Here is a 22,426-nt window from a genome sequence, read left to right as displayed (position 1 = left end):
AACATAAGATAATGAAATGGCCAAGCAAAGCTTATCTGATATCCTCAGTGCTACTGACATTGTTTGTCTAAGCAATCAAACCCCAATGCAAAAAAAAAAAAAATGTTGACACTGCTCATAATTGAGAATCTGCTGTTATTCAGTCTGGAAACACCCTGCAATTCAAGATGCTTTCCAATTGTTACAAAATGGGAAAACCTTAAAGTGGAAGAAAATACACATAACTAGGGCCCATTCCTGGCAATTCTGATTCAATTAATCTGGGCTGAGGCCTAGAAATAGGTATTTTTACATACATTCCTAAGTGACTCCAATGTGCAGACAGATTTTAGAACTGCTGCTCCGAAGGGAATTACACCCTTTCCAAATCTTTACAAAAGGCCAATTATGAGGACAGAATCCACTATCAGTAGCTTCAGTGAGGCCTTGTGTGACCCTAGAAACAGATGTTCTAGGAACACAACATGAAATCTTAACTCTTATCATCTAGCCAAGAATTTTACTCCCCACCCTCCTCTATTTAGAAGACAAACAAATGGAGGGGACATCTCAAGAGATTAAAAAAATTTGCCAACATTGCACAAAGAAAGTCCTTTGAATGCGGGGTCATTCATGTTTGCTTCTATGCCACATCTCGGCAGAGGCACTGTCACTCAGGGCATTTCGCAGAGAGGCCAGTATGATTCATATGCACTGTTCTAGGTGCCCAAACAAATTTTGTTTCCCAGAGCACAAAAGAAGAAAGCTAACACAGTGCCCAATATGGCCAAGCATCAAGTTAAAGGCTTTGCATACCTACCCGCATTTAATCCTCTGGAGCAAATTTATTAGGTGGTTACTAAATATTCTTATTTTCATACGAGGAATGGGGCTTACAGCGTTAAAGTAACAGGCAGGTTTGCAAGGCCAATAGAAAAAAATACAACCCAACTGCCCACCTCTGACATGAACCTACCTTCTATTCCTAACCTTTTGTTAGGGGATTCACAAGGAGTTTGGAATCACAAAAGCAAGGTCCTAATCCTAGCTCTGTTGCTTGTGGCTTGTGTGATCTTGGCAAGTTCTATAATGACAACTATTTATGGAGCACTCAGCCATACACTGTGCTAAGGACTTTATGTAAACTACCTTGCTTAGTCATCATGATATGCCTATGAGAGAGATATTATTATTCCCATTCTATAGATTAAATGATTTGTTCCAAACCATGTAGCTAGCATTCAAACCTATACTTATAAACCAAGGTGTTATAATTATTACGCCTGGGCTCTTAATTGTTCTATAATTGCCTCTTGGAGCTTTACTTCCTCATGATTGTGAGGATTACATCAGGTAACATATAAAATAATTTTTATAAAAGCATTAAGGTGCCTAGAACAGTTAAGAGACACTCAACAAATGTTTCTTGAAGCTAAGAGAATCTGATGACCTTGGACCAAATGAACAACTCTAAAACAGCAGTTCATGAGGCTAAAAACTGTGAAATGATAGCAGGGACTGGCAATACTGAACAGATGTCACTAATCATAGCAGTTTTCAGAGTTCAGTACCCTGAAGAAGACGCGCCAAGGAAACATAATCCTCACCTATTGCTGAGATGACAAAGAAATAAGATATTTATGTTATATGGGCCAAGTATAACCTTAGGGTTTTTGCAACCACTTGGAACTACTGAGTGTAAAATTTTGAAATGGGTTTGCCTCCTACAAATGTGTTCCCTTTGTTTTCTTTTTACATATTGTTTATAAAATTACATAATATATCACTATTGCAGAACATTTGAAAAACATAGAAAAGTGTGAAAAATAAAGCAGGTCTTGTAATCTCTTCACCTAGAACTTAGGCCTTTAGGAAGATTTCCTGAAGCCACGACTAGAATTCTATCTAAGAGACTAGTAAATATTAGCTGTTGTAATGTATATTTTCCCAAGTATAGTATCTTCTTCCCATTGTAAGAATGTCTTGACAAGCTTCCTCAAACTGAATTCACTTCTTGGAATTATGCTATGACAGGATTATTTCTACCTAACCTATTTGTTTCTGCTTTCCTATCTCACATACTCTATAAACCAGCATGTGCAAGAGGAATGGATGACTTTAGTAATGGCTTTTAATGGTGGGAATTACAGTATCAATCCAACATTATGGTTTAACTAAAAGCAATATCTTTTCATCAAACAAATAACAATTTCCATGCATTCTCCTATTCTTGATGGTATGCAGCTACTTGGAATTTCAAGTTCTCAACCCAACTAAATGAAAACTCTTTGATTGGCTGGGCTTTTCACCCTCCTGGTTAAACATGGAAGGAAGGCAGGCATGTTTGTAACCTCGTATTTTCTTTCACATATTCAACACATTCTTTTCTAAAGTTTTCAGATTAGTCCATTTCTTCATCATCAATTTGTGTGCAACATTTCATGAGGTTTTGGTTTTTCTTGTTATTTACATCATACTCAAAATGGAAAAGTTATAGTTAATGCTGCTTTGCGTATAGTGTGTAAACTATTACTCTGAGGGCAAACAAAGCTAAAATGATAGTTCTTGGCTTAGTAGCTCATATTTTTAGAAGTCATTTTGAAAAATCTGAGAAGAAATTTTATCTAATATTTTGAAACTGAGTTTTAATAGTCATTAAAATTCTTTACTATAACAGATAATTTGTTTGAACATATATTATAAATGGATAACACAGTACCTGATACATAACAGGCATTGAACAAATAATATAGCCAGTATCATCATATCTGGTCACCACTCATATACTCTGTCATATAGAGACAGTGAGGTCTGCTTTGAACATACCACAAAAACATCAGCAGAGGTTTGAGATTTTAGTTTAGTTTATACCTACTCATGATCATTTACTCTGCTAGACACATGAGAAAGTCTGGTTGAATATTTACAATATTTATGCAAATGTGTAAGAGAAGAAAGTCTAATAAAAAAGCTTTTTTTTTTTTTTTACAGTTAGGATTCTGGGCACAAATGCAACAAAATGTTGCAATTTGGCTGCTGTGTATATTTGAACACCACCACCTCCACTTATCTGTGTAATTTTTTTCCTATCAAGTTATAAAACCAAATTCTAACACTTCAAGTAAGTTTGTCTGATTCCTATCCTAAACCAGAATTTTATCAGCTCAGTGCCTATACTGCAGAAGCAAATCCAAGTTCCTGGAAGTGGGGAAGAATGAAAAAAAAAAAAAAAAAAAAAACCCGCTGAAATTTGTAATTAGAAAAGCTAGATTCAAGTCTTCTTTTCTGCTTCCTACCATGAGACCTTGGCCAGTTAGTCTCTCTCAATTTTCATTTTCTCATCATAAAATGAGATAATACTACTACTTAACTCACAGGGTTTTGATGCAATTTAAATGAAACGATGCACTTAAAAGCATTCTGTCAATGCTAAAGTACTATGCTAAGAATTGCAAACAGGTAATTATAACTTTCAGTATATTTTTGTCACTAGAATAATAAAAATATGTTTCTTGTGTAGGTTTTGAATCCTCTGGCAGCTGTCACTCCAGAATTTTGTTGCCAGGACAAAATAGATCACTGTCACAATTGGCAAGAGCATATTTATATGATTTTCCCTTCTCTTCTATCTAAATGGTTACTGGCAATGTAATGTGGGAGGGTAAACAGTGCCTGAACCACTCATAGGCTAAAGCCTTGGTTTATAACTGACAGTGAAAGAAGAGCAATGTAGAAATGTTTGTTCCTCTCTATAACCCAGCAAACGACCAAAATGTCATCAGTTGTTCTGGTACTTTAAAAGCTATGCCATCATGTCTGGAGCTGGAAGCAACTGGATTTTCATGTTAAGTTATAATACTTAAGGTAAAAATAAAGATAAATAAAAACTGTTCTCAAGACAGACAGAAGATTCCTTCCAGCTTGGGCTTCATAGAGTGTGGTCCCAGGTTTTTGATACTTCTGACCCTGGTCCCTGGATTTCAGCCTCAGAAGGCAAAGGATCTCACAAGCTACCTTCAAGTTGGCTGTGTGTGAACATTTGCCTTGTGAACATGGCTGTGAGAAAGCACTTGTACTACTGAAAGCTCAGCAAGGTGTAAGCTTACAGGAAAGTTTTCAGAACACATTAAGCATATGGTTTGACAGCCAAGAACCAAGGTATTTAAAAAAAGCAAATCAAACTATTAACAGAATAGAGAATACAAAAATAAATCCACACACAGCCAACTGATTTTTGACAAAGGCACTAAGAATATACATTAAAGGACAGCCTCTTTAATAAATGGTGCTAGGAAAACTGGATATCCATATGCAGAAGAATGAAACTAGACTGCTATATCTCACCACATACAAAAACCAAATCAAATAGACTAAAGACTTAAATGTAAGACCTGAAATGATAAACCCACTACAAGAAAACATAGGGGAAACACTGATCTTTATGACATTGATGTGAGCAAAGATTTTTTGGGTAAGACCTCAAAAGCATAGGCAACAAAAGCAAAAATAGGCAAATGGAATTACATCAAACTAAGAAAATTCTGCACAGCAAAGGAAACAATCAATAGAGTAAAGAGACAACTTACGGGAGAAAATATTTGCAAACTATTCATCTGACAGGGAGTTAATATCCAAAATAGATAAGGAACTCAAACAGCTCAATCACAAAAAACCAAATAACCCAATTAAAAAATGGGCAAAAGACCTGAACAGACATTTCTCAAAAGAAGACATACAAATGACCAACACATGTATGAAGAAATGCTCAACATTACTAATCATCAGGGAAATGCAAATCAAAACTACAATGAGATATCACCTCATTCCAATTTGAATGGCTATTATCAAAAAGACAAAATATAACCCATGCTGGTGAGGCTTTGGAGAAAGAGGAATGCTTATACATTGCTGGTGGGAATGTAAATTGGTATAGTCATTATGGAAAACAGTATAGAGGTTCCTTAAAAAATAGAACTACCATATGATCCAGCAATCCCACGCTACTGGGTACATATCCAAAGGAAACAAACCCAGTATATTGAAAAGATATCCGCATGCTCAGGTATACTGCAGCACTATTCACAATAGCCAAGATATGGAATCAACCTGGGTGTCCATCAATATATGAGTGGATAAGGAAAATATGGCAGATGTACACAATGAAATACTATTCAGCCATTAAAAAGAATGAGAATACTATCATTTTCAGCAACATGGATGAACCTAGAGGACATTATGTTAGGTGAAATAAGCTAGGCACAGAAAGACAAATATCACATCATCTCACTCATATGTGGAATCTAAAAAAGCTGATCTCATAGAAGTAGAGAGTAAAAATAGTGGTTACCAGAAGCTGGGGAGGGTAGGGGTTGGGGGAGGATGGGGAGAGGATGGTCAATGGGTACAAAGGTATAGTTAGATAGAAGGAATAAGTTTTGGGATTCTAATGCATGGTAGAGTAATTATGGTTAACAATATTATATTGTACATTATAAAATAGCTAGAAGGAAGGATTTTTGAATGTTTTCACCACAAAGAAATGATAAATGTATGAGGTGATGGATATGCTAAATACCTTGATTGATCATTACACAATATATACATGTACTGAAACATACATGTATAATTATTATGTGTCAATTAAATAAAAAAGCCCCCAAGCTATCAAGTCCTTCAAAGCACATGCTCAACAATTTCCCAAACCCCCTCAAGGAAAAAACAAGCTCCACAAAATCTATACCTCTCCACCCACCAATAACTCAAAAAGAAACAAAACAAAATAAAACAAAAACCTTCAGCACTTCTATGTTGTGGTTAAAAACTATAATCTTTCTGGGAAAAAAAAGCTAGAGTAGAGAGGTGAACAGTGCTTCCTAGAAATACGCTAATTCCAGTTCCAGTTCCAAAAATTCACTAGTTGGGCATGATTTGCTGAGAGCTGCCTTTCTCTCTTCGTGTCTTACAAAGAAAAAAGGGCGGAGGTGGAAAAAGTACCAGCTGCATCTCTTCATATGAGTCACAGAAGAACAGAGAGGCCTTAGTAACCTTTTATTTTAGGGGCTGAAAATTTAATCCTGCCTCTGCATGCCTGGTGTTTGCCTGTTTATTAGTGTACAACAATCATCACATTGTTACATGACTGAGAAAGAGAAAGTGGACCAGTATTTTAAAAGTGACAAGATTTCTGTTGCATTGAGCAATCCCAGAAGATATTCTCTTAATCTTAATATAAAATGTGTCAGAGATCTACATTCCTGAATAGAAAAAGGTACTGATATGTAAAGCATATAACAGCTCTAATAGGCCTTTTTCCCCAGTCAAATTTGAAATGAAAGACTTGAAGATCCAAAGTTACATTAATGCAAATATCTGCCTGTTGCAAGTATACTTTTTGATTAAATTGGCATACATCAAGTACAATTAGAAAGGTTATTTATAACGAAGAAATACATAATTCTGCATCTTAATGGGGATGACAATTACAGCTGATGGTTGCTAATTAACATTACTTCTTTTGCTTTTGGGTGTTAGGTACTTCCTATACAATTTTATTGTTGGCAATGGACACATCTAATTCTGGAAGGCACAGAAGGGTTAATTATCAGTAACATTTGTGCTCATAACACATTCATTTGAGAAGCAAATGGTATTCTCCCCAGCTCTGGCTTCACATTGGAGATCAGAGAATCAAGTAGAATTGGTATACTCTGACTCAGTCTCATGGCAGGAAAGGCATTTATTCAACTTTCTTCAGAGCCAAGCCTCACCTACCCTCCAGGTGCTCAGAAGGTCAGGGAGAAAGCCCCTCCAGTCCTCCTCTCTCCAGGTGAAGTGGTCTGTGGGGCACTGCCTGTTCTGACCAAGCAGAAATGAATGGCACCTTTTAGTTTGGTCCCACCACCTTCTTGTGCCAAGATGACTGCTGTGCTTACTCTCTTGGGCAGCTGAGGGGTGTGTGATCAGTGTTGGAAGCCAGAAGTGAAATGGAGAGAAAGATGCATTGTAGATCTCAGCCCAGAAAACTATAATGCCCTCTTTGCTTGTGTTGTAAATTACATGTTTATTTTGTTAGTGTGAGATAGATGAATATTTCTACATACAAAGGTGCCCAGCTAAAATCAGGATAAGTGATATTAATGTCTTATGGTCAGTATTATTGAACCTCGAAAGCAATAAACTTTATGAGTCGATAAATATTACATTTGCAACATAGTTAACATTCCTTTACTGTCTCTAGCACTTATTACACATTGTAACTGCAAGTCTACAATACATTATTCATATTTGGGGTGTCACCAAGTGATGGATTGCTGTAGGAGAGGCTGTCCTTTAAATAAATCAACAAATAAAAATGCAAATGTTAACATTTTCAGCTACAACTTTTTCCATCTTGAATGGGGAATGAAAATTTCACATTATATTGACAGCCAGCAGAGAGAACAATTAACAACCTACATTGTGAATGAGAAAGATGACTTTGCCACGCCTTGTTTTTTCACCTGCACATGGAAAGCTATGGGACTCTTCTAGGTATTTTCAGAGAACAAAGGAAAACCTGACTGCCCCCCCCCCCCCAACCACCCTCTACTATCTGTACCATCTTCTTTTGCAAGTTTTGAAAATTCTTGGAATTCAGGGTGGACAGGGGAAGGACTTTTACTCCTGTTCTTCTCATTACTTTCAAAGGTTTGCTGAGATGAAAAACAAAGGGCTTTTCTCTTGCATTAAGAGTTTGCATGTAACTGAAAAGTAGTCTATAAAAAATGCCTTTTCTACATTTTGAAATAAAAACAATTCAAATAATACTGATTCTGATATCTGGAAAGCAACCACCATGCCTTCCTGGTAACTGATTTTCATAGTACCGCATCTTTTTTCAACTCTGCACTTTGTATAATAGACCTATGACATGCCATTGAACACTTCTAAGGATAAAATCTGGTGTGCTACACATTGTTTTATGAAGCCAAATGCTCATTATTTAAGAAGCTTCTGAGAATCTATTAATATATTTAGCTGAACGGCAGTATTAAGGACTAACAGATAAAGAATCCTTTTTAAAAGGTCTGTAAATATGAGTCTTCACAGCAATTTTAACCTGGACTTGTAAAACTCTACAAAGTTGACATGTTCCATTCAGAAAATGTGTGCTGAGGATGTATTACAAAACCCTTACTGAGGAAACATTTTATTCCTCTTTCTCATGCTTCCCTCTAAACTGAAATGCAACCATCAAAAACATATTAAAGAGGTGTTAAAAATCTCATTTTAGTCTCAGCAACAGGAAAATTCACTAAGATTGAAAAATCTAGATAATCTCTCCCTTTTACCTCTAACTACTCCAAATGAATCGCTCAAGGTGAGCTGGGGTGGAAACTCTTTGAGCACAAGCTTTAAGCCACAAGATTCAGTGGTCCAAAGAGGCGGCCCCATCAACATTGCAGGATCACAACTCATTTGTGGGTCTTTGGCAAAATGCCAACAATAGTAGCATTAAAAATAAAAGAAAGGAACAATACAGAAAGAATGTGGTAAACTAATTAAATTCTCTTTTGATCGTGAGTGGCCTCCAAAATAGGGAATTTGTCATTGTCAACTATTACAATATTTAAGATTATGACCTTTAGAGTTTGAAATGTTGACTTTGCCTCTTAATAGCTATGTGACCTTAGACAAGTCATTCAAGCTCTCTGAGCCTTAATTTCCTAATTTTTAAGCGGGAGATGATAGTACCACTTCATAAATTTGTGAAGATTAAATTAGATAATGCATATAAAGGGCTTGGCACAATGCTTGGCACATGGTAGATACTTAATAGATGGCAGGCATCATTATTATCCTTTGTGCTAGAGTCATTTCTCAAAAGTTCTTTAAGATGTTTGCCCTTCCAGCTCCAGAATTAAAAGAAAAACAGTAAGAGCCACAACAGAATGAACACTGGTTCTTAAGGATGCCCAGGTTTGGCTTCTGTGGGACAGTATATCTGTAGGCACTGGGCTGGAATACGAGTCTTTAGAGAAGGAAGAGATAATGCTTCTCCTCCTTTTGAAACTATCTCAAACCAAAAGAACAAATTTTAGGGCATGTCTTCAAAATCATCAGGCTTGAGACCAACAATTTAGGCATTTCTACTTTGCAAGCCTATAAACTTTAAAATTGCCTACAAATTAAGTATTAAAATCTACATTCATCTGATACGATGCTAGGAATTTAAGTGGTCAAAACCAATCATATCCCCAAGGAAACATAAAACAAGCCCTTTTGGTATTGATGTTTATATATTTAGCCCTAAGTGTATATAATATGGGAGTTTGCTTATTATATATGAGAGATTTTAAATATTAATAACATATTTCTTTCCCTGACTCTAGAAAAGGCTAAATCAAATTATTAACCCCTCCAATGTCTCTGGTATAAATAAATGTTAGCATTCATTTATAAATGTATAACTATTCTTTGATAAATTGGGAAAGATCTTCTGCTAAATAGAATTTCTGATGACGGATAGGATTAGCTTTGGGTTTCTACGGAAACCCTTGTCCATTAACATGATCAATTAAGGAAGTATATGATGTATAAAGAAAAGGACTCCATGTGGTTCAAGCTGGCCAAATCTAGATGCTTCAAAAGTAAGGACTTCTCTTTTAAGTAAAAGCCATTATAACCATCAAGATTTTTTCATTCCTTAGTAAATAAATCTCAAAAATGTTCTCATACGGAGAATACTGAACCAAGCAATCCCTGAAGCTTACCGGGAGGTGTTGTGTTGGAATGATGATGAGGCTGTGGTCACAAGCTCCTTTTGGCTTCCTGTTGGCATAGGAGATGTGGATGCATCTTTTCTAACTCCTGTTATTGTCTCTGTGTGAACAATAAAAAAATAATTTGAGCATTCAATACAAGGAAATGGAAAAGTCCATTCTAAGTAATGTATTAGACATTATACGAACCCCCAAGCTTCAAAACTAGGCCACTTTTTTGCCCTGAAATGGAACACTGACAGAAAGAAAACTCACTTCAGTTTTGTAAATATCAGAGATCCATAAGGCCTTGTTTTAAACAGTACATTTGTGCAGTAACAGGCTAAGCAGAGATTTTGTTTTTAAACTTGAATGTCTATCATATTCCTGCTGATCTGGGTTTACTGTGAACTTGCCCAAGAAGGTAGGTTGCTTTATTTTGTTCCCTTTAGCCATCATAAGAAAAGATTCCAGCACTTTGAACTTCTAAACCCCCCCAAATTAAATCAATCCTTTTCAAAAAACTTTCAAGGTAGACTTAAATCTTGAAAGTTTCTTTTAAAAACCTCTACACTGGCTAAAGCACACGTCTTAATTGGAAGATGCTCATCTAACTATTCATTCTAGAGCCACAGGCAAGTTCCTAAGCAACAGTTTTTATCTTCCCAAAGTAAAGACAGATTTGGCCTCAGTTCCTTTCTAATAAGCAATGTTTAGTTGATAATTACTTTTCTCTTCTGGAGTGCTAAATAAAAAAATGGTATAGACAGAAAGCGTTTTTTGTTTTATTTTCTATTATTATTGTTTTCTAAACAAAATAAAATATCCTTGGTCTTATCTTGGAAGACTACAAGAATCCCATTCACAAATTTTCTTCTAGTTCCTGGGAAACTGTTACCCAGGATGCATAAAGAAGTTATTTAGGGAGGTATACTGTTTGAGGAAAGTGTGAATATTCAAGTAACACAAAGACAGCATTGAAGTGTTGGGAATACCAGACCCTAAAATTCCAGGAGTACAGTATGCTGACTCTGGGAATGGCAATAGTTTAGGTGTGACGAGAGAAAATCAGGCCTTAGAGAAGGCCAGAGTCTTATATCTGTAGAGATTAGCATCAAAATGATCACCATTATCCTTGGTATTTAAAAGCTATACTTTCAATATTCACTATTCTCTATCATGTATAGATGTAAAATACCAGCTGTCTAAATGCACAATTCAGTCCTGTTTGTATACATAAACTTGTGGGACCCTCAACCTAAACCAGTACATATTCATACTACATATAAACTCCATTTGTCCAGAGAGTGCATTTAGTCAGTAAGTATGTACTGAGTACTTAATGATGGACAAGGGCCAGTGCCAGGATTAAGCTCAGGCTTAGTTTTTGAGGAGGGGAAGGAAGGTGAGAGTAAAAAGATAATATTGGATTTTTACCTCATGCTATACATAAAAATTAACTCAAATTAATCAGAAACCTAAATATAAAAGCTAAGACTATAAAACTCTTAGGAGAAAACGTAGGTATAAATCTTCATGATTTATATGGATTAGGCAATGGTTTCTTGGATATAACACCAAAAGCACAAACAACCAAACAAAAAAAAACAGATAAATTGGACTTCATGGAAATTAAAACATTTTTGTATCAAAGAACACCATAAAGACAGTGAAAAGACAACCCACAAAATGGGATAAAATATTTGCAAATCATATATCTTATATGGGTCTAGTATCTAGAATATATAAAGAACTCTTACAACCTGATTACAAAAAGACAAACAACCCAATTAAAAATTGTGCCAAAGACTTGAATAGATATTTCACCAAAGAAGATATGCAAATGGCCAATAAGTAAATGAAGAGAGAGGCTCAACATCACTGATCATTAGAGAAATGCAAAAACTAGGGTGAGACACCACTTGACACCCACTTGGATTGTTACAATTTTAAAAATGGGGAATAAGCTGGGTACAGTGCCTCACACCTATAATCTCAGTGACTCAGTAGACTGAGGCAGGAGGATCATTTCAGGCCAGGAGTTTGAAACCAGCCTGGGCAATATAGCAAAACCTCATCTCTAAAAATAATTAAAAAGGAATTAGCCAGGCATGGTGACGCATGACTATAATTCCAGTTATTCGAGAGGCTGAGGTAGGAGGATCGCTTGAGCCCAGGAGTTCAAGGCTACAGTGAGGTGTGATTGCCGTGCCACTGCAAACTAGTCTGGGTGACTAAAAAAAGGAAAATAAGTGTTGGTGAGGATGTGGAGAAATTAGAATCCTTACCCATTGCTGGTGGAAATTTAAAACAGTGCAGCTACTATGGAAAACAGTTTGCTGACTCCTCAGTAAGTTAAACATAGAATTACCATACAACCCATCAATTCCACTCATATTGTGGGTATATACCCAAAATAATTGACAACGGTTGTTCAAACAAAATCTTATACACAAATGTTCATAGCAGCTCTATTCACAATAGCCAAAAGGTGTAAACAACTCAAATATTCATCAACAGAAGAATGGTAAACAAAATGTGGTTTTAATAAATAGAAGGGGTGTTTACTTAACCATAAAAAGGAATGAAGTTCTGATACATGCTACAATATGAATGCACCTCAAAAACATTATGCTAAGTGAAATAAGCCAGACACAAAAGGCCACATGTTGTGTGATTCCATTTATATGAAATATCCAGAATAAGCAAATTCATATAGAAAGAAAGTAGATTAGTGGTTGCCAGGGGTGAGGAGGAGTTGGGGAAAATGGAGAATGACTGTTTAATGGGTACAGGGTTTCCATAGGGAGTGATGGAAAGTTCTGGAACTAGAAAATGGTGATGGTTATACAACATTTCCACATACTGAATGCTACTGAATTACACACTTTAAAATGGTAAGTGTGTATTTTACCGCAATTTTTTTTAAAATTCGGAAGAACTTCTTCCTCTGTTTTCTGAAAGAGTTTAAGATTGTTATTATTTCTTTCTTAAATGTTTGGTAGAATTCATCATTGAAACTGCTGGCCTGGATTTGTTGCTTTTGTTGCCGTTAATGTTGATGGCAATGGTGTGTTTATAGATTTTCTTTGTTTCTGTACTTTGGATACTCCAATTTGTTCATCTCTTTAATCAAGTCACCTATTTTAATCCACGTTGAGCTATGAAGAGCACTCACATCATTGCAAGCACAAGCTCACTTAGAGGAACTAGGAGCTTCAGAGATTATTCTTCATTTCAGGTTAAGTTTATGATAATCCTCTTCCAGTAAAAACAAAAATGAGTCACTAGGGGACCTCAACCAGAAGCAGCTGCTATATAAGATTATATAACCTAAAAAAACCCCAAAGACAAAATGAAGGGGCATGATCAATACCATCAGATAAACCCATATTACTCTATGTTCAGACTCTCTTAAGATTGTAAGGGAATTTAGAGATCCATGAAAGAGGAACAAACAGGAGGTAGCTCTAAATGTAGCAGGGGGCTTTGGAATGGACAACGTCAGGTTTTACAGCCTGACTTAGGAATGGGCATTGCTTTGCCAAGCCCCAGGGTTTAACATTTCAATGCTCAGGAGCCTCACAGCCTCTGCTAGCCCACCAGCATAACAGGAAAAAAAAGTGCCCTCAGCTTTGAGAGCTGTAATAAAAGGGATTACTCAGGAAGGAGAGGTTCTGGCAAGCTGGGAGAGAATGCTGTGCTGCTGCATGAAAGAAAAAAGGAGGAATGAAGACGGGGTTTTTCCAGACTTAGGCCTTTTAAAAGTTCTTGACCGAAGGTTAGAATTTCCCAAGTAATGTCTCCCTGTTCCACATGGCTCCATAAAAGCAACTAACATATAGCATTATATATTTTAAGTATAATTCTGATAATACTGTACATATCTTTGCTATCACAGGGCTCTTTCTTTTTTACAAGTTTAGCATCAATGAATGAAGTTGGCAGGATGGTGAGAATAGGAGAGATAAAGGAGTAAGAGATCGGCAATAAAGATTAATGGTCCTGTAGTAAATGTCCTATGTAGTACTTAGTGATTAAAGGGTAACAACAAAACAAACAAAGGATATAAAGCAGAAGAAAAGTATATTAAAAAATTCAGACACACTAAAGAGGGAAAAGCAACTAAGGAGGTGCTAAACCAAGCAGTGTAACTTAGGCAATTAGTGCTAGGTCATTGGCCTTATGATAAACAGGGTTTCCAAAACCACTGCAGCACACCTTGCAAAGTTTATATCTCCCGTTTAGTTGGGTGCCACAGCAAATGCCAGTGCAGTAACTTTGTCCTTTACTGAAATCTGCATATACCAGCTCTGCAATGGGCAGAATAGCTTAAATGGACAACTTTAGCTCCTTCAATGATCAGGTAGACCATAATTTTGCTAATAGCTCCACATTAGAATAAAAGACCAGAAAAATATGAGTCTTTTTCACGAGTAGAAGAGACAGTTAATAGTTCCTGTGAATACATTAAAATAAAAATTATTTTGAAAAGATGAAAAATTTCTGTTTTTTTTTACTATAATACTACAACCTCCCTCAAAAAAAAAAAAAAAAAAACCTAAAGAAAAAAATCAAACCACAAGTGAAAACTGTTCGTGAAAACTTTGCAGAATTGTAACAGCTTTCTCTTGGTTAAATTGATTGGGATAGCAACATTATAAAATGACTATTAGGATTCATTGTGCACAACAGAAAGTGCTGAAATGTCAGCAGACTATATAGCAAAAAGTAATGGGTTCTGAACCCCTGTTAGTCAAAAATGATTTTGTTTCAAATTAGAAATTGATTTTTTTTGGACACAAGCCCGTTCCAGGCTTCCGGCTTCTATAGCTAGGCCCGGGAGAGATTAACCTCCACCACAGCAAGGGCTGGCCTGATGATACCTTTCTCAAAGTGCCTTTTTCAATTGCTGCTTTCTATTGTTGCTGTGGTCTTAACCAATAACACAAGTTATTTGTCCTTTTGCTATTACACTGTATTCTTCTCATTTTGCCATTTTATCTTAGTGCTGGCACAAAACACAAATTTGTTGACAAGTTAACAGAAGACTATGTTAAGCCTTGTGGTGTAACCACCACACCAATTTTGACTGGTTCCCCACTCTCCAAAGTGCAAAGATTGAGACTAGAAGAAGCTGAAGTAAGAGTTTTCCGTCTCTGAAAAACTACTAACAGAGAAAGTAAAGAAGATTCTATCTCACAGAGTAAGTCTCCTCAATTTAATTTTTGTTTTTGGTGGCGATGTCTAAAAAGCAGCTTCTAAGCTGTCCTAATGCAATGGAGGTCTGCATAAACTTTTGCCTTACATCAAACAAAATGTACTTTTGCTTTTGTTTCAAATTGTGGATAGTTTGCCAGCTGAAGTTTGGACTAATTATCATCTCCCAATTATCTAGGAGAGGATTAAACAATTTCTAGATTAATCATAATCAAAACTAAAAAGCACGAAAGAGCCAGAATGGCAGCAGGGAGAGAGGTACACCTGCATAAAGCACTGCCCAATTTTTAATAAATAAATGTGAGAATGGCTATAGAGATTATGAAAATGAAAAGTTGGTTGCTTAACACCAGAGGTAGAAACGTGCTAGCCCAGGGGACAAAAGAGATAAGTAAGAAGGAAATCAGGGTTACTGGTTGTGAGCAGGAAAAAAAGGTATCTGGGAAAGAGGTGTGAGCAGAAGGGGGCTCAGAGACCTTTCTAGCCCTCTGTTTCCTGTACATCTTTCCTGTACAATGAAGCTGAGACTCGCTCCATTCTCTTCCAAAGTCATTCCTTTAAGGATGCCAAGATAGAATAAGCCAAAAGCCACTCCAGGAATAACTGGGAAACACAATTAAATTTGTTTCACTTGACAATTCACATAGTTATTTATAATTGATTTGTTTTAAAAATCTACCATGTATGCAATAGGAGGTATTACTGGCACTTACAAGATTGCTGGGCAATATATGCTTTCTACTTGGGAGGTTTTGTTTTAACCACAATGTAGAGTTGTCCATGACCTCTCCTCCACACTCCCCTGTGACTCCAGTCAATTGAGGATTAACTGTAGTCGCAAGGGTTTACTTTTCCAGGAGAGATTTATGTTCAATTGCTTGCCTTCTTTACTCACTTTGAAGATTATTTTATGTCTATGACCATATTTACTGCTGAATAATTCTTAAAGTTTGCTGCTTGCAAAAAGAGAGATAAGTTGGATACAGTTTCTCATACCAGTATTCTAAGAAAAATGAAGATGCATTCCACTAATCTAGCAGATGTGCTTACCTGTGACCTAGCAGGTACATGTCAGCTTGTAACATGTAAAACTCTTTCTCAGCATTGTAGGAAATCATCTGAAATTCACTGGTAGAGCCTCCAATAACCACCTTCCCCCAACATTTTTGCTACTACAGATGCTCAACTTACCTTTTGGGGATCTGTATGTATCTTTCTTCTGACACATCCCCAGAGCATCATCTTCCATATGTGACTGGAACCCAACTATCTTCTCCCTCCTGTTCTCTCCACTGCTCGGGGAGTCTTGGTGCTTTTTAATGGATGGTGATGTTCCAAGCAGCCAGCCATTGCATTTTGACTTTAATAAACTAAAAGAACAAACATGAATGAGCTGTAGAAAGCATAGAAGGGGATACAGATCATAAAGATATTTAAATTCAGCATGAGTTGAAATGCAATTTGTGACAGTGAGAACTTTCTTTTTCCTATTTTTTTTATTGTGGTGTAATTTAAATAATTTACTCAGAATCTATTTTGTGTCCTACCACAACAATTTTGGAGAAGAAATGGTCTTCATCCTCAAAAAGCTTACATTTGGAGTTGGGGAAATAAGACTCAAACTGATGAAACAGCTAATAAAGCCACAGAGAGTATGACTAAGAACCAGAATATCTATAGAAATAAAAAGTATGCTAAAACAAGACTTGCATATCTAAGATGTTTTCCAAGTACTAAAAATGAACATTAGGGATTAAAATATCACCAATGTACCTCAAAATGCATTTGTGTTTCTCATTTTCAATTGTTATTGTATTGACACGTACCCAGAATATGTACGGAGTAGTGCAATAGTGCATGTTTCCATTATGTAAGGACTCTGTCCTTACATAATTTCGTTAAAAAGTTAACAAGGCAAACATGGAATAAAAGGCATTTTAATAAAAATGAACACATGTACATACATTTTTTTTCTCTCTCTAATAAACTGTGCTCCCTCCATTAGCGCATTTCTCTTATAACATTTTATTATCTTAGGGAGAAATATTAGGAGGATGTGTTATCCCTCTCACTATTCCGCCAGCTGTTCCTTCTAATTTAAGTTCACCACAAACTCCTAACACTTTGGTTTTGTCTTCCTCATGCCCATAAACAATGTGAAAATTAAACTTAAGAAGACTGGGAAACCGGTAGAGGCAGCTACTCAAAAAGTAAGATTGTAAAAATTATGATGTTTAAACTCCTAGAAGCAGAGGGAATCTCTAGACAAGAATAAGTTGAATGGAGTATTACTAGGCCAATTATTATTCTAGGTGGCCCCTGATTAGGATTCTAATTATATAAGCTTATATAAATATCACTGGTTTGTGTTGATCAGAATTTTTAGTAGTGTTTGCTCATATCATAATTTATTAATAAAAACCAAGAAATTAAATGGCTTTATGCTCAAAGTGATATAAAAACCTAATATTTATATGGCTTTATATGGGCATAATGAAATATATTAAATTTTTTTTTTCTTTGAGACAGGGTCCCTTTCTGTTGCCCTGGGTAGAGTACAGTAGCATCATCATATCTCATTGTAGCCTCAAACTCCTGTGCTCAAGCAATTCTCCTGCCTCAGCCTTCTGAGTAGCTGGGACTACAGGTATGTGCCACCATGCCCAGCTAATTTTTTCTATTTTTGGTAGAGATGGGGTCTCACTCTTGCTCAGCTTGTCTCGAACTCCTGAGCTTAAGCAATCCTCCTGCCTCAGCCTCCCAGAGTGCTAGGATTATAGGTGTCAGCCACTGCCCTGGCCCTATTAAATTTTTATTCTCTCCTTTTTTTCTTTTTTTAAAACAATTTTATCAGAACAGAGAGATTGTTTCCCAATGCAGACCCACCAGTAGATGTACACCTCAGGTTATATAACTTCTACGCATGGGACAGGAAAATAGGGAGAATAAAAGTACCTCACTATGAATGTTATATAAATTTACCTTAACCCAGAAGCCCCAAACCCAGGCAAATTCAACAACTACATCTCTGCTTGTTCTTGCAGAAAAATTAATGTGACCATGACCACTGACTTCCCAGAAATTCATTCATTTTTAGCTCAGTGGAACTCCCAACACTAGCCAATGCTGATTGCTCCCAATACTGATTGCTTCCTGCTTCTTACATCACTTTACACAGAGGCTTTTCTGACCTTTATTCAAAACCCCATCCTGGTAATCCTCCATCTCAACTGGGAACTTGGCTTCTAATTTTCCTAAAATAACCATGACTATATAAAAAAATTTCTTCCTTCATTTATATTTATTTCCATAGTCACCCACCAATTATTTCCTTTCTTAATGTTTCAAAAGAAAATTATGCCTTTTATTTATACTCTTGATACAATCTTGACCCATGCCCTCTGTGACTATGCCCTCTGTCAAAGATTTCTTTTTCTTACAACTCAACAGACTCCTTCTCTCAATTGGATTCTTTCCTAGGATTTCAAACAAGATCAGACCTTCCATTAAAAACAAAAAACTAAACCTAAAACCAAAAACTCTTCCTTTAAATGGGAAAGTATAAAATACTCAGTTTCAGCGAGGGTGTGGGGACAAGAGCACTTGAATACCCTGTTGGAGGAACTGCAAGTTGGTGTCATCTTTTTGTGGGTGATTCATCAACACAAAATAAAAATGCACCTCCCTCCCAACAATTCTACTTCTATAGAATTATACGAACAACAGCCTGAGAATATTTGTCGAAAGACGGTCAGTGCAGAATTATCTGTAAGAGTGAAAAACTGAAGGCAAATATCATTCAAAAGGAGAATGAATAAATTATAGTACATATCCATCATAAAAAACATTATTCAGCCATTAAAAAGAATGAGGTAGCTCTTTATACTGACGTGGAGAAGCTTCATGACATGCTATTAAAATAAAATAAAAGCAATTTGCAATAATAGCATATATAATGTGATCTCATTTTTATAAAAACAAAAATATACTAAAATATTTTTAAAGTTCTAGATGGATAAATGACAAAATAGAAAGGAGAAGTAGAAATAGGGTGGCTGAGGGGAGACTTTTATATTTTAATTTATATACCTCTGAACGTTTAAATTTCCTCCAATAGGCATGCATTTTGTAATTAAAAAACAGACAAAAAACTGTTACCATTTCCTTCTACTACTATTTCTTCTCTCCTTCCTGTCTCTGCTGAAAGTCTAGAAGACTAACTTATTCTAACATACCTACTAGAGATACTTTTCAAAGAACAAATTAAAAGGCCCTTACTCTTTTAAACAGTCTTGCTATTACTAGACCACCCCACAGCAATTGACTTCTTTCTTAAAACTTTTCCTCCCTTAGACTTCGTAATACATTATCCTGATTGGTTTTCCAGTTTAAGGAGGCTTCTACCCAGATTCTTTTACTGGGAACTCTGCTTTCTTCCCCTTAAATGCAGACATTCCAAAAGATTCTGTCTCTGTCCTCTTCCCCCTTAGCACTTTCTTGGTGATCCTTACTTCAATTATGATTTCTAAGCAGATTCCTCTAGGAACTGATCAAGTATCTGATGAAAAGCTGTAAAGGGATATCTTGTCCTATATCCCAGTCCAACTCATGCTAAAGCAATGTGTAATACTCATCTTCAAACGACTTGAGCAGGATGTCAAAGTCCTGGTGAGATAATGCTGGAAAGCAAAGGATGGAAAAGGAAGGATGGACTGCAGTAAAACTGGGTATATATTTAGATTCACATAAAGAAGGAGGTTTGCAAGAAAAATGCTGTCACTCTGTCTCTGTTGTTTATCACATGTGACAGAAAGAATGGCCTCTGTCAGAAGTGGTGTTCTCAGAAAAGATGCTGGTTTTAGGCAGTGATTCACAGCTGGGCTACACATTTAAGTAATCCGGGAAATTTTTAATAAGAGTGATAGACTGAGTCTCACCCACTTGTAGATATCGAATTAACTGGTCTGGGGTGGGCCCTGGACATTGTTTGCCCCCTTTTTTCCTTTCTTTTTTAAAGCTCCATGATTCTAATGTCCAGCCAGGGTTGAAAATTATTGAGTTGTGGCAGAGTGGGAGAAAACATTCTGTTGTGAAAAGATTGAAAATGAAGAGTTTATTTCCTACGAAACAGGATTCTTTAAGGCACCTTTAGAAAATCCTGAGTGGACAACAGGAAAGGGGTGTTAGCGGTGTGAGCAAAATTAGGGAAAAAAAAAAGGGAAACAAGGGAATTGTTAAGACATATTACATAAGACAAAAAGAGCCAACAAAAAATCCTCAATTTTTGGCATGAGTTATTTAAAAAAACAGAAAAACAATAAGCCCTTGATTTAGAAGAACATAAAATCTAGGGCAGGGAAACAGATACCTATTAATTCCTTCCTTCTCATTTCCAATGGCCTAATTCAGGTGCTGGTCAATGTCATACCTAAACAATTGCTATATTGTCCAATTTGTTTTCTTTCTTTCCTTCCTTCCTTGCCTTCCTTCCTTCCTTCCTTGCCTTCCTTCCTTGCCTTCCTTCCTTCCTTCCCTCCCCTCCCCTTCCCTTCCTTTCATTCTTTCATTCTTTCTTTTTTTTTTTTGAGACAGAGTCTCACTCTGTTGCCCTAAGTAGAGTGCAATGGTGTCAGCCTAGCTCACAGCAACCTCAAACTGCTGGGCTCAAGCAATCCTCCTGCCTCAGCCTCCTGAGTAGCTGGGACTATAGGCTTGTGCCATGATGCCCAGCTAATTTTTTTCTATTTTTAGTAGAGATGGGGTCTCACTCTTGCTCAGGCTGGTCTTGAACTCCTGAGCTCAAGCAATCCTCTTGCCTCGGCCTCCCAGAGTGTTATGATTACAGGTGTGAGCCACCATGCCCCACCTGTCCAATTTCTGAACCAGCCCTGGAATCAGCCATTTCTTCAAGGAGACCTGGGACCTTTTATTGAAAAAAAGGAAAAAGCTATTGGGTTACCATGGGTCCTAAGTCCTTACTATGGACAGGGTAAGAGAATATATGTATGTCTATGAGTTTACACTGAGTTTATACTAAAATCTTCAATTTCAACTCCAAACCAACAGGACTCATTTGTAATTATTTACTTAATTAGTCCTTCTGTATGAAAACAATATTCTATCACCACAGCCACTCATCCTTTACCAGCCCACCCCTCTTACACCACACTGCCCTGGTCTGCTTCTGCCAACACACTTCTATATGGACACTGTGGGAGACCAGAATATGTCATCCCCAAATGTAAAGGATTGTTGAGCTGCGGACAATTAAGAAGAAGCAAATGCAGGAAAGCTTTCTGTCCTCCCTCTATTTGCCTAAGAGCAGGACACAGATAAACAAAGACAAAAGGTATCCTGTCCCCATTCTACTAGGGAGAACAAAGGTTAACCACTGAAGACAATTCTAGACCCTTGTCATCTGGAGATGATACCAAAGGAATCTACATTAACAAGCTTTACTAATTAGCTTTTATCTGCCATTTATCTGCCTTTCTGCAAACTGCTGCCTTTAGAGACTCAAAGTCCTTTTCCTTTATCTTGTCACTTCTCTACAATTTTACCATTCTTTGTTGAGGATGCTATATGAGCTGGAATTCAAAGCCACCTCTTTGAGAAGTATTCATTCCCTGAGTGTCTCCTATGTATATATGAAATATACATGTTAATAAATTTATGTTTACAATTTTTCTCTTGTTAATACGTCTTTTGTTATAGGGGTCCATTTCAACTAAGAACCTATGGGGGTTGAAGAAAAAATTATTCTTCTTCCCCTACAGGTGCCCTATCCATCCCTGACTGGGCTACCCTGGCTGTAAGCAGCCTTCCTCATCACTCTTGGTAACAAGATCTATGCAGGGCCAAGCTCTACATGGATCCCCTCCCCCCCTCATTCTGCTCAAGCTCCAACACCAAACACACATACACTCCCCACTGTGCGCAAGCTCTGATACTCAATGCCAAGCTGCCTCCTCTGTGGATGCCCTTCTCACATTACTCAGTCTCCACCACCTCAAGATCAAATTAATTTTTGGCTAAGATGTGCAGTGGGGATCAAGGTTGACCATGCCCATATCTGTATCTAGTATATCCAGCATTACTTGTTGAAAACACTTTCCTTTCTCCACTAAGTCACCTGGCACCACTGTCGAAAAGCAGTTGAGCATATAAGTGCGTGGATCTGTTTCTGAGTCTACTCTTCTACGTTGATCTATTTATCAATCTTATTGTGAATACCAACTTGTATTGATTATATAACTTTAATTTACATATCTGAAATTAGGTAGCATAAATCCTTCAATTTATTCTAGAATAGCAAAGATTGCCATTGCTATTCTAGGCCCTTCAAATTTCCATATAAATTTCAGAATAAGTTTCCCAAGTTCTATAAAACAATATGTTGGTATTTTGACTCAAATTGCATTGAATCTAAGCTTCAATTTGGAAAAAAAAAGGGATATTTATTACAATATTGAGTGTTCAAATACAAG

At 36.7% G+C, this 22,426-nt stretch overlaps 1 protein-coding gene across 2 annotated transcripts in view; it reads right to left on the bottom strand.

Annotated features, from left to right (window-relative positions):
• Positions 1 to 22,426, bottom strand: part of KIAA1328 (KIAA1328 ortholog) — a 219,241-nt gene that overhangs the window by 13,093 nt on the left and 183,722 nt on the right. For both annotated transcript variants that reach the window (XM_045527671.1, XM_045527673.1), the window contains exons 9-10: positions 16,131 to 16,309; positions 9,732 to 9,840 (exon numbers count right to left, since the gene is read on the bottom strand). In XM_045527671.1, coding sequence (XP_045383627.1) covers positions 9,732 to 9,840; positions 16,131 to 16,309 — 288 coding nt within the window. The remainder of the gene's footprint in view (positions 1 to 9,731; positions 9,841 to 16,130; positions 16,310 to 22,426) is intronic.

This window comes from Lemur catta, chromosome 16 (assembly GCF_020740605.2).
Source record: "Lemur catta isolate mLemCat1 chromosome 16, mLemCat1.pri, whole genome shotgun sequence".
NCBI lineage: Eukaryota > Metazoa > Chordata > Mammalia > Primates > Lemuridae > Lemur > Lemur catta.
Note: the sequence above shows the minus strand (reverse complement) of the source record. Positions and strands in the feature narration are given on the sequence as shown.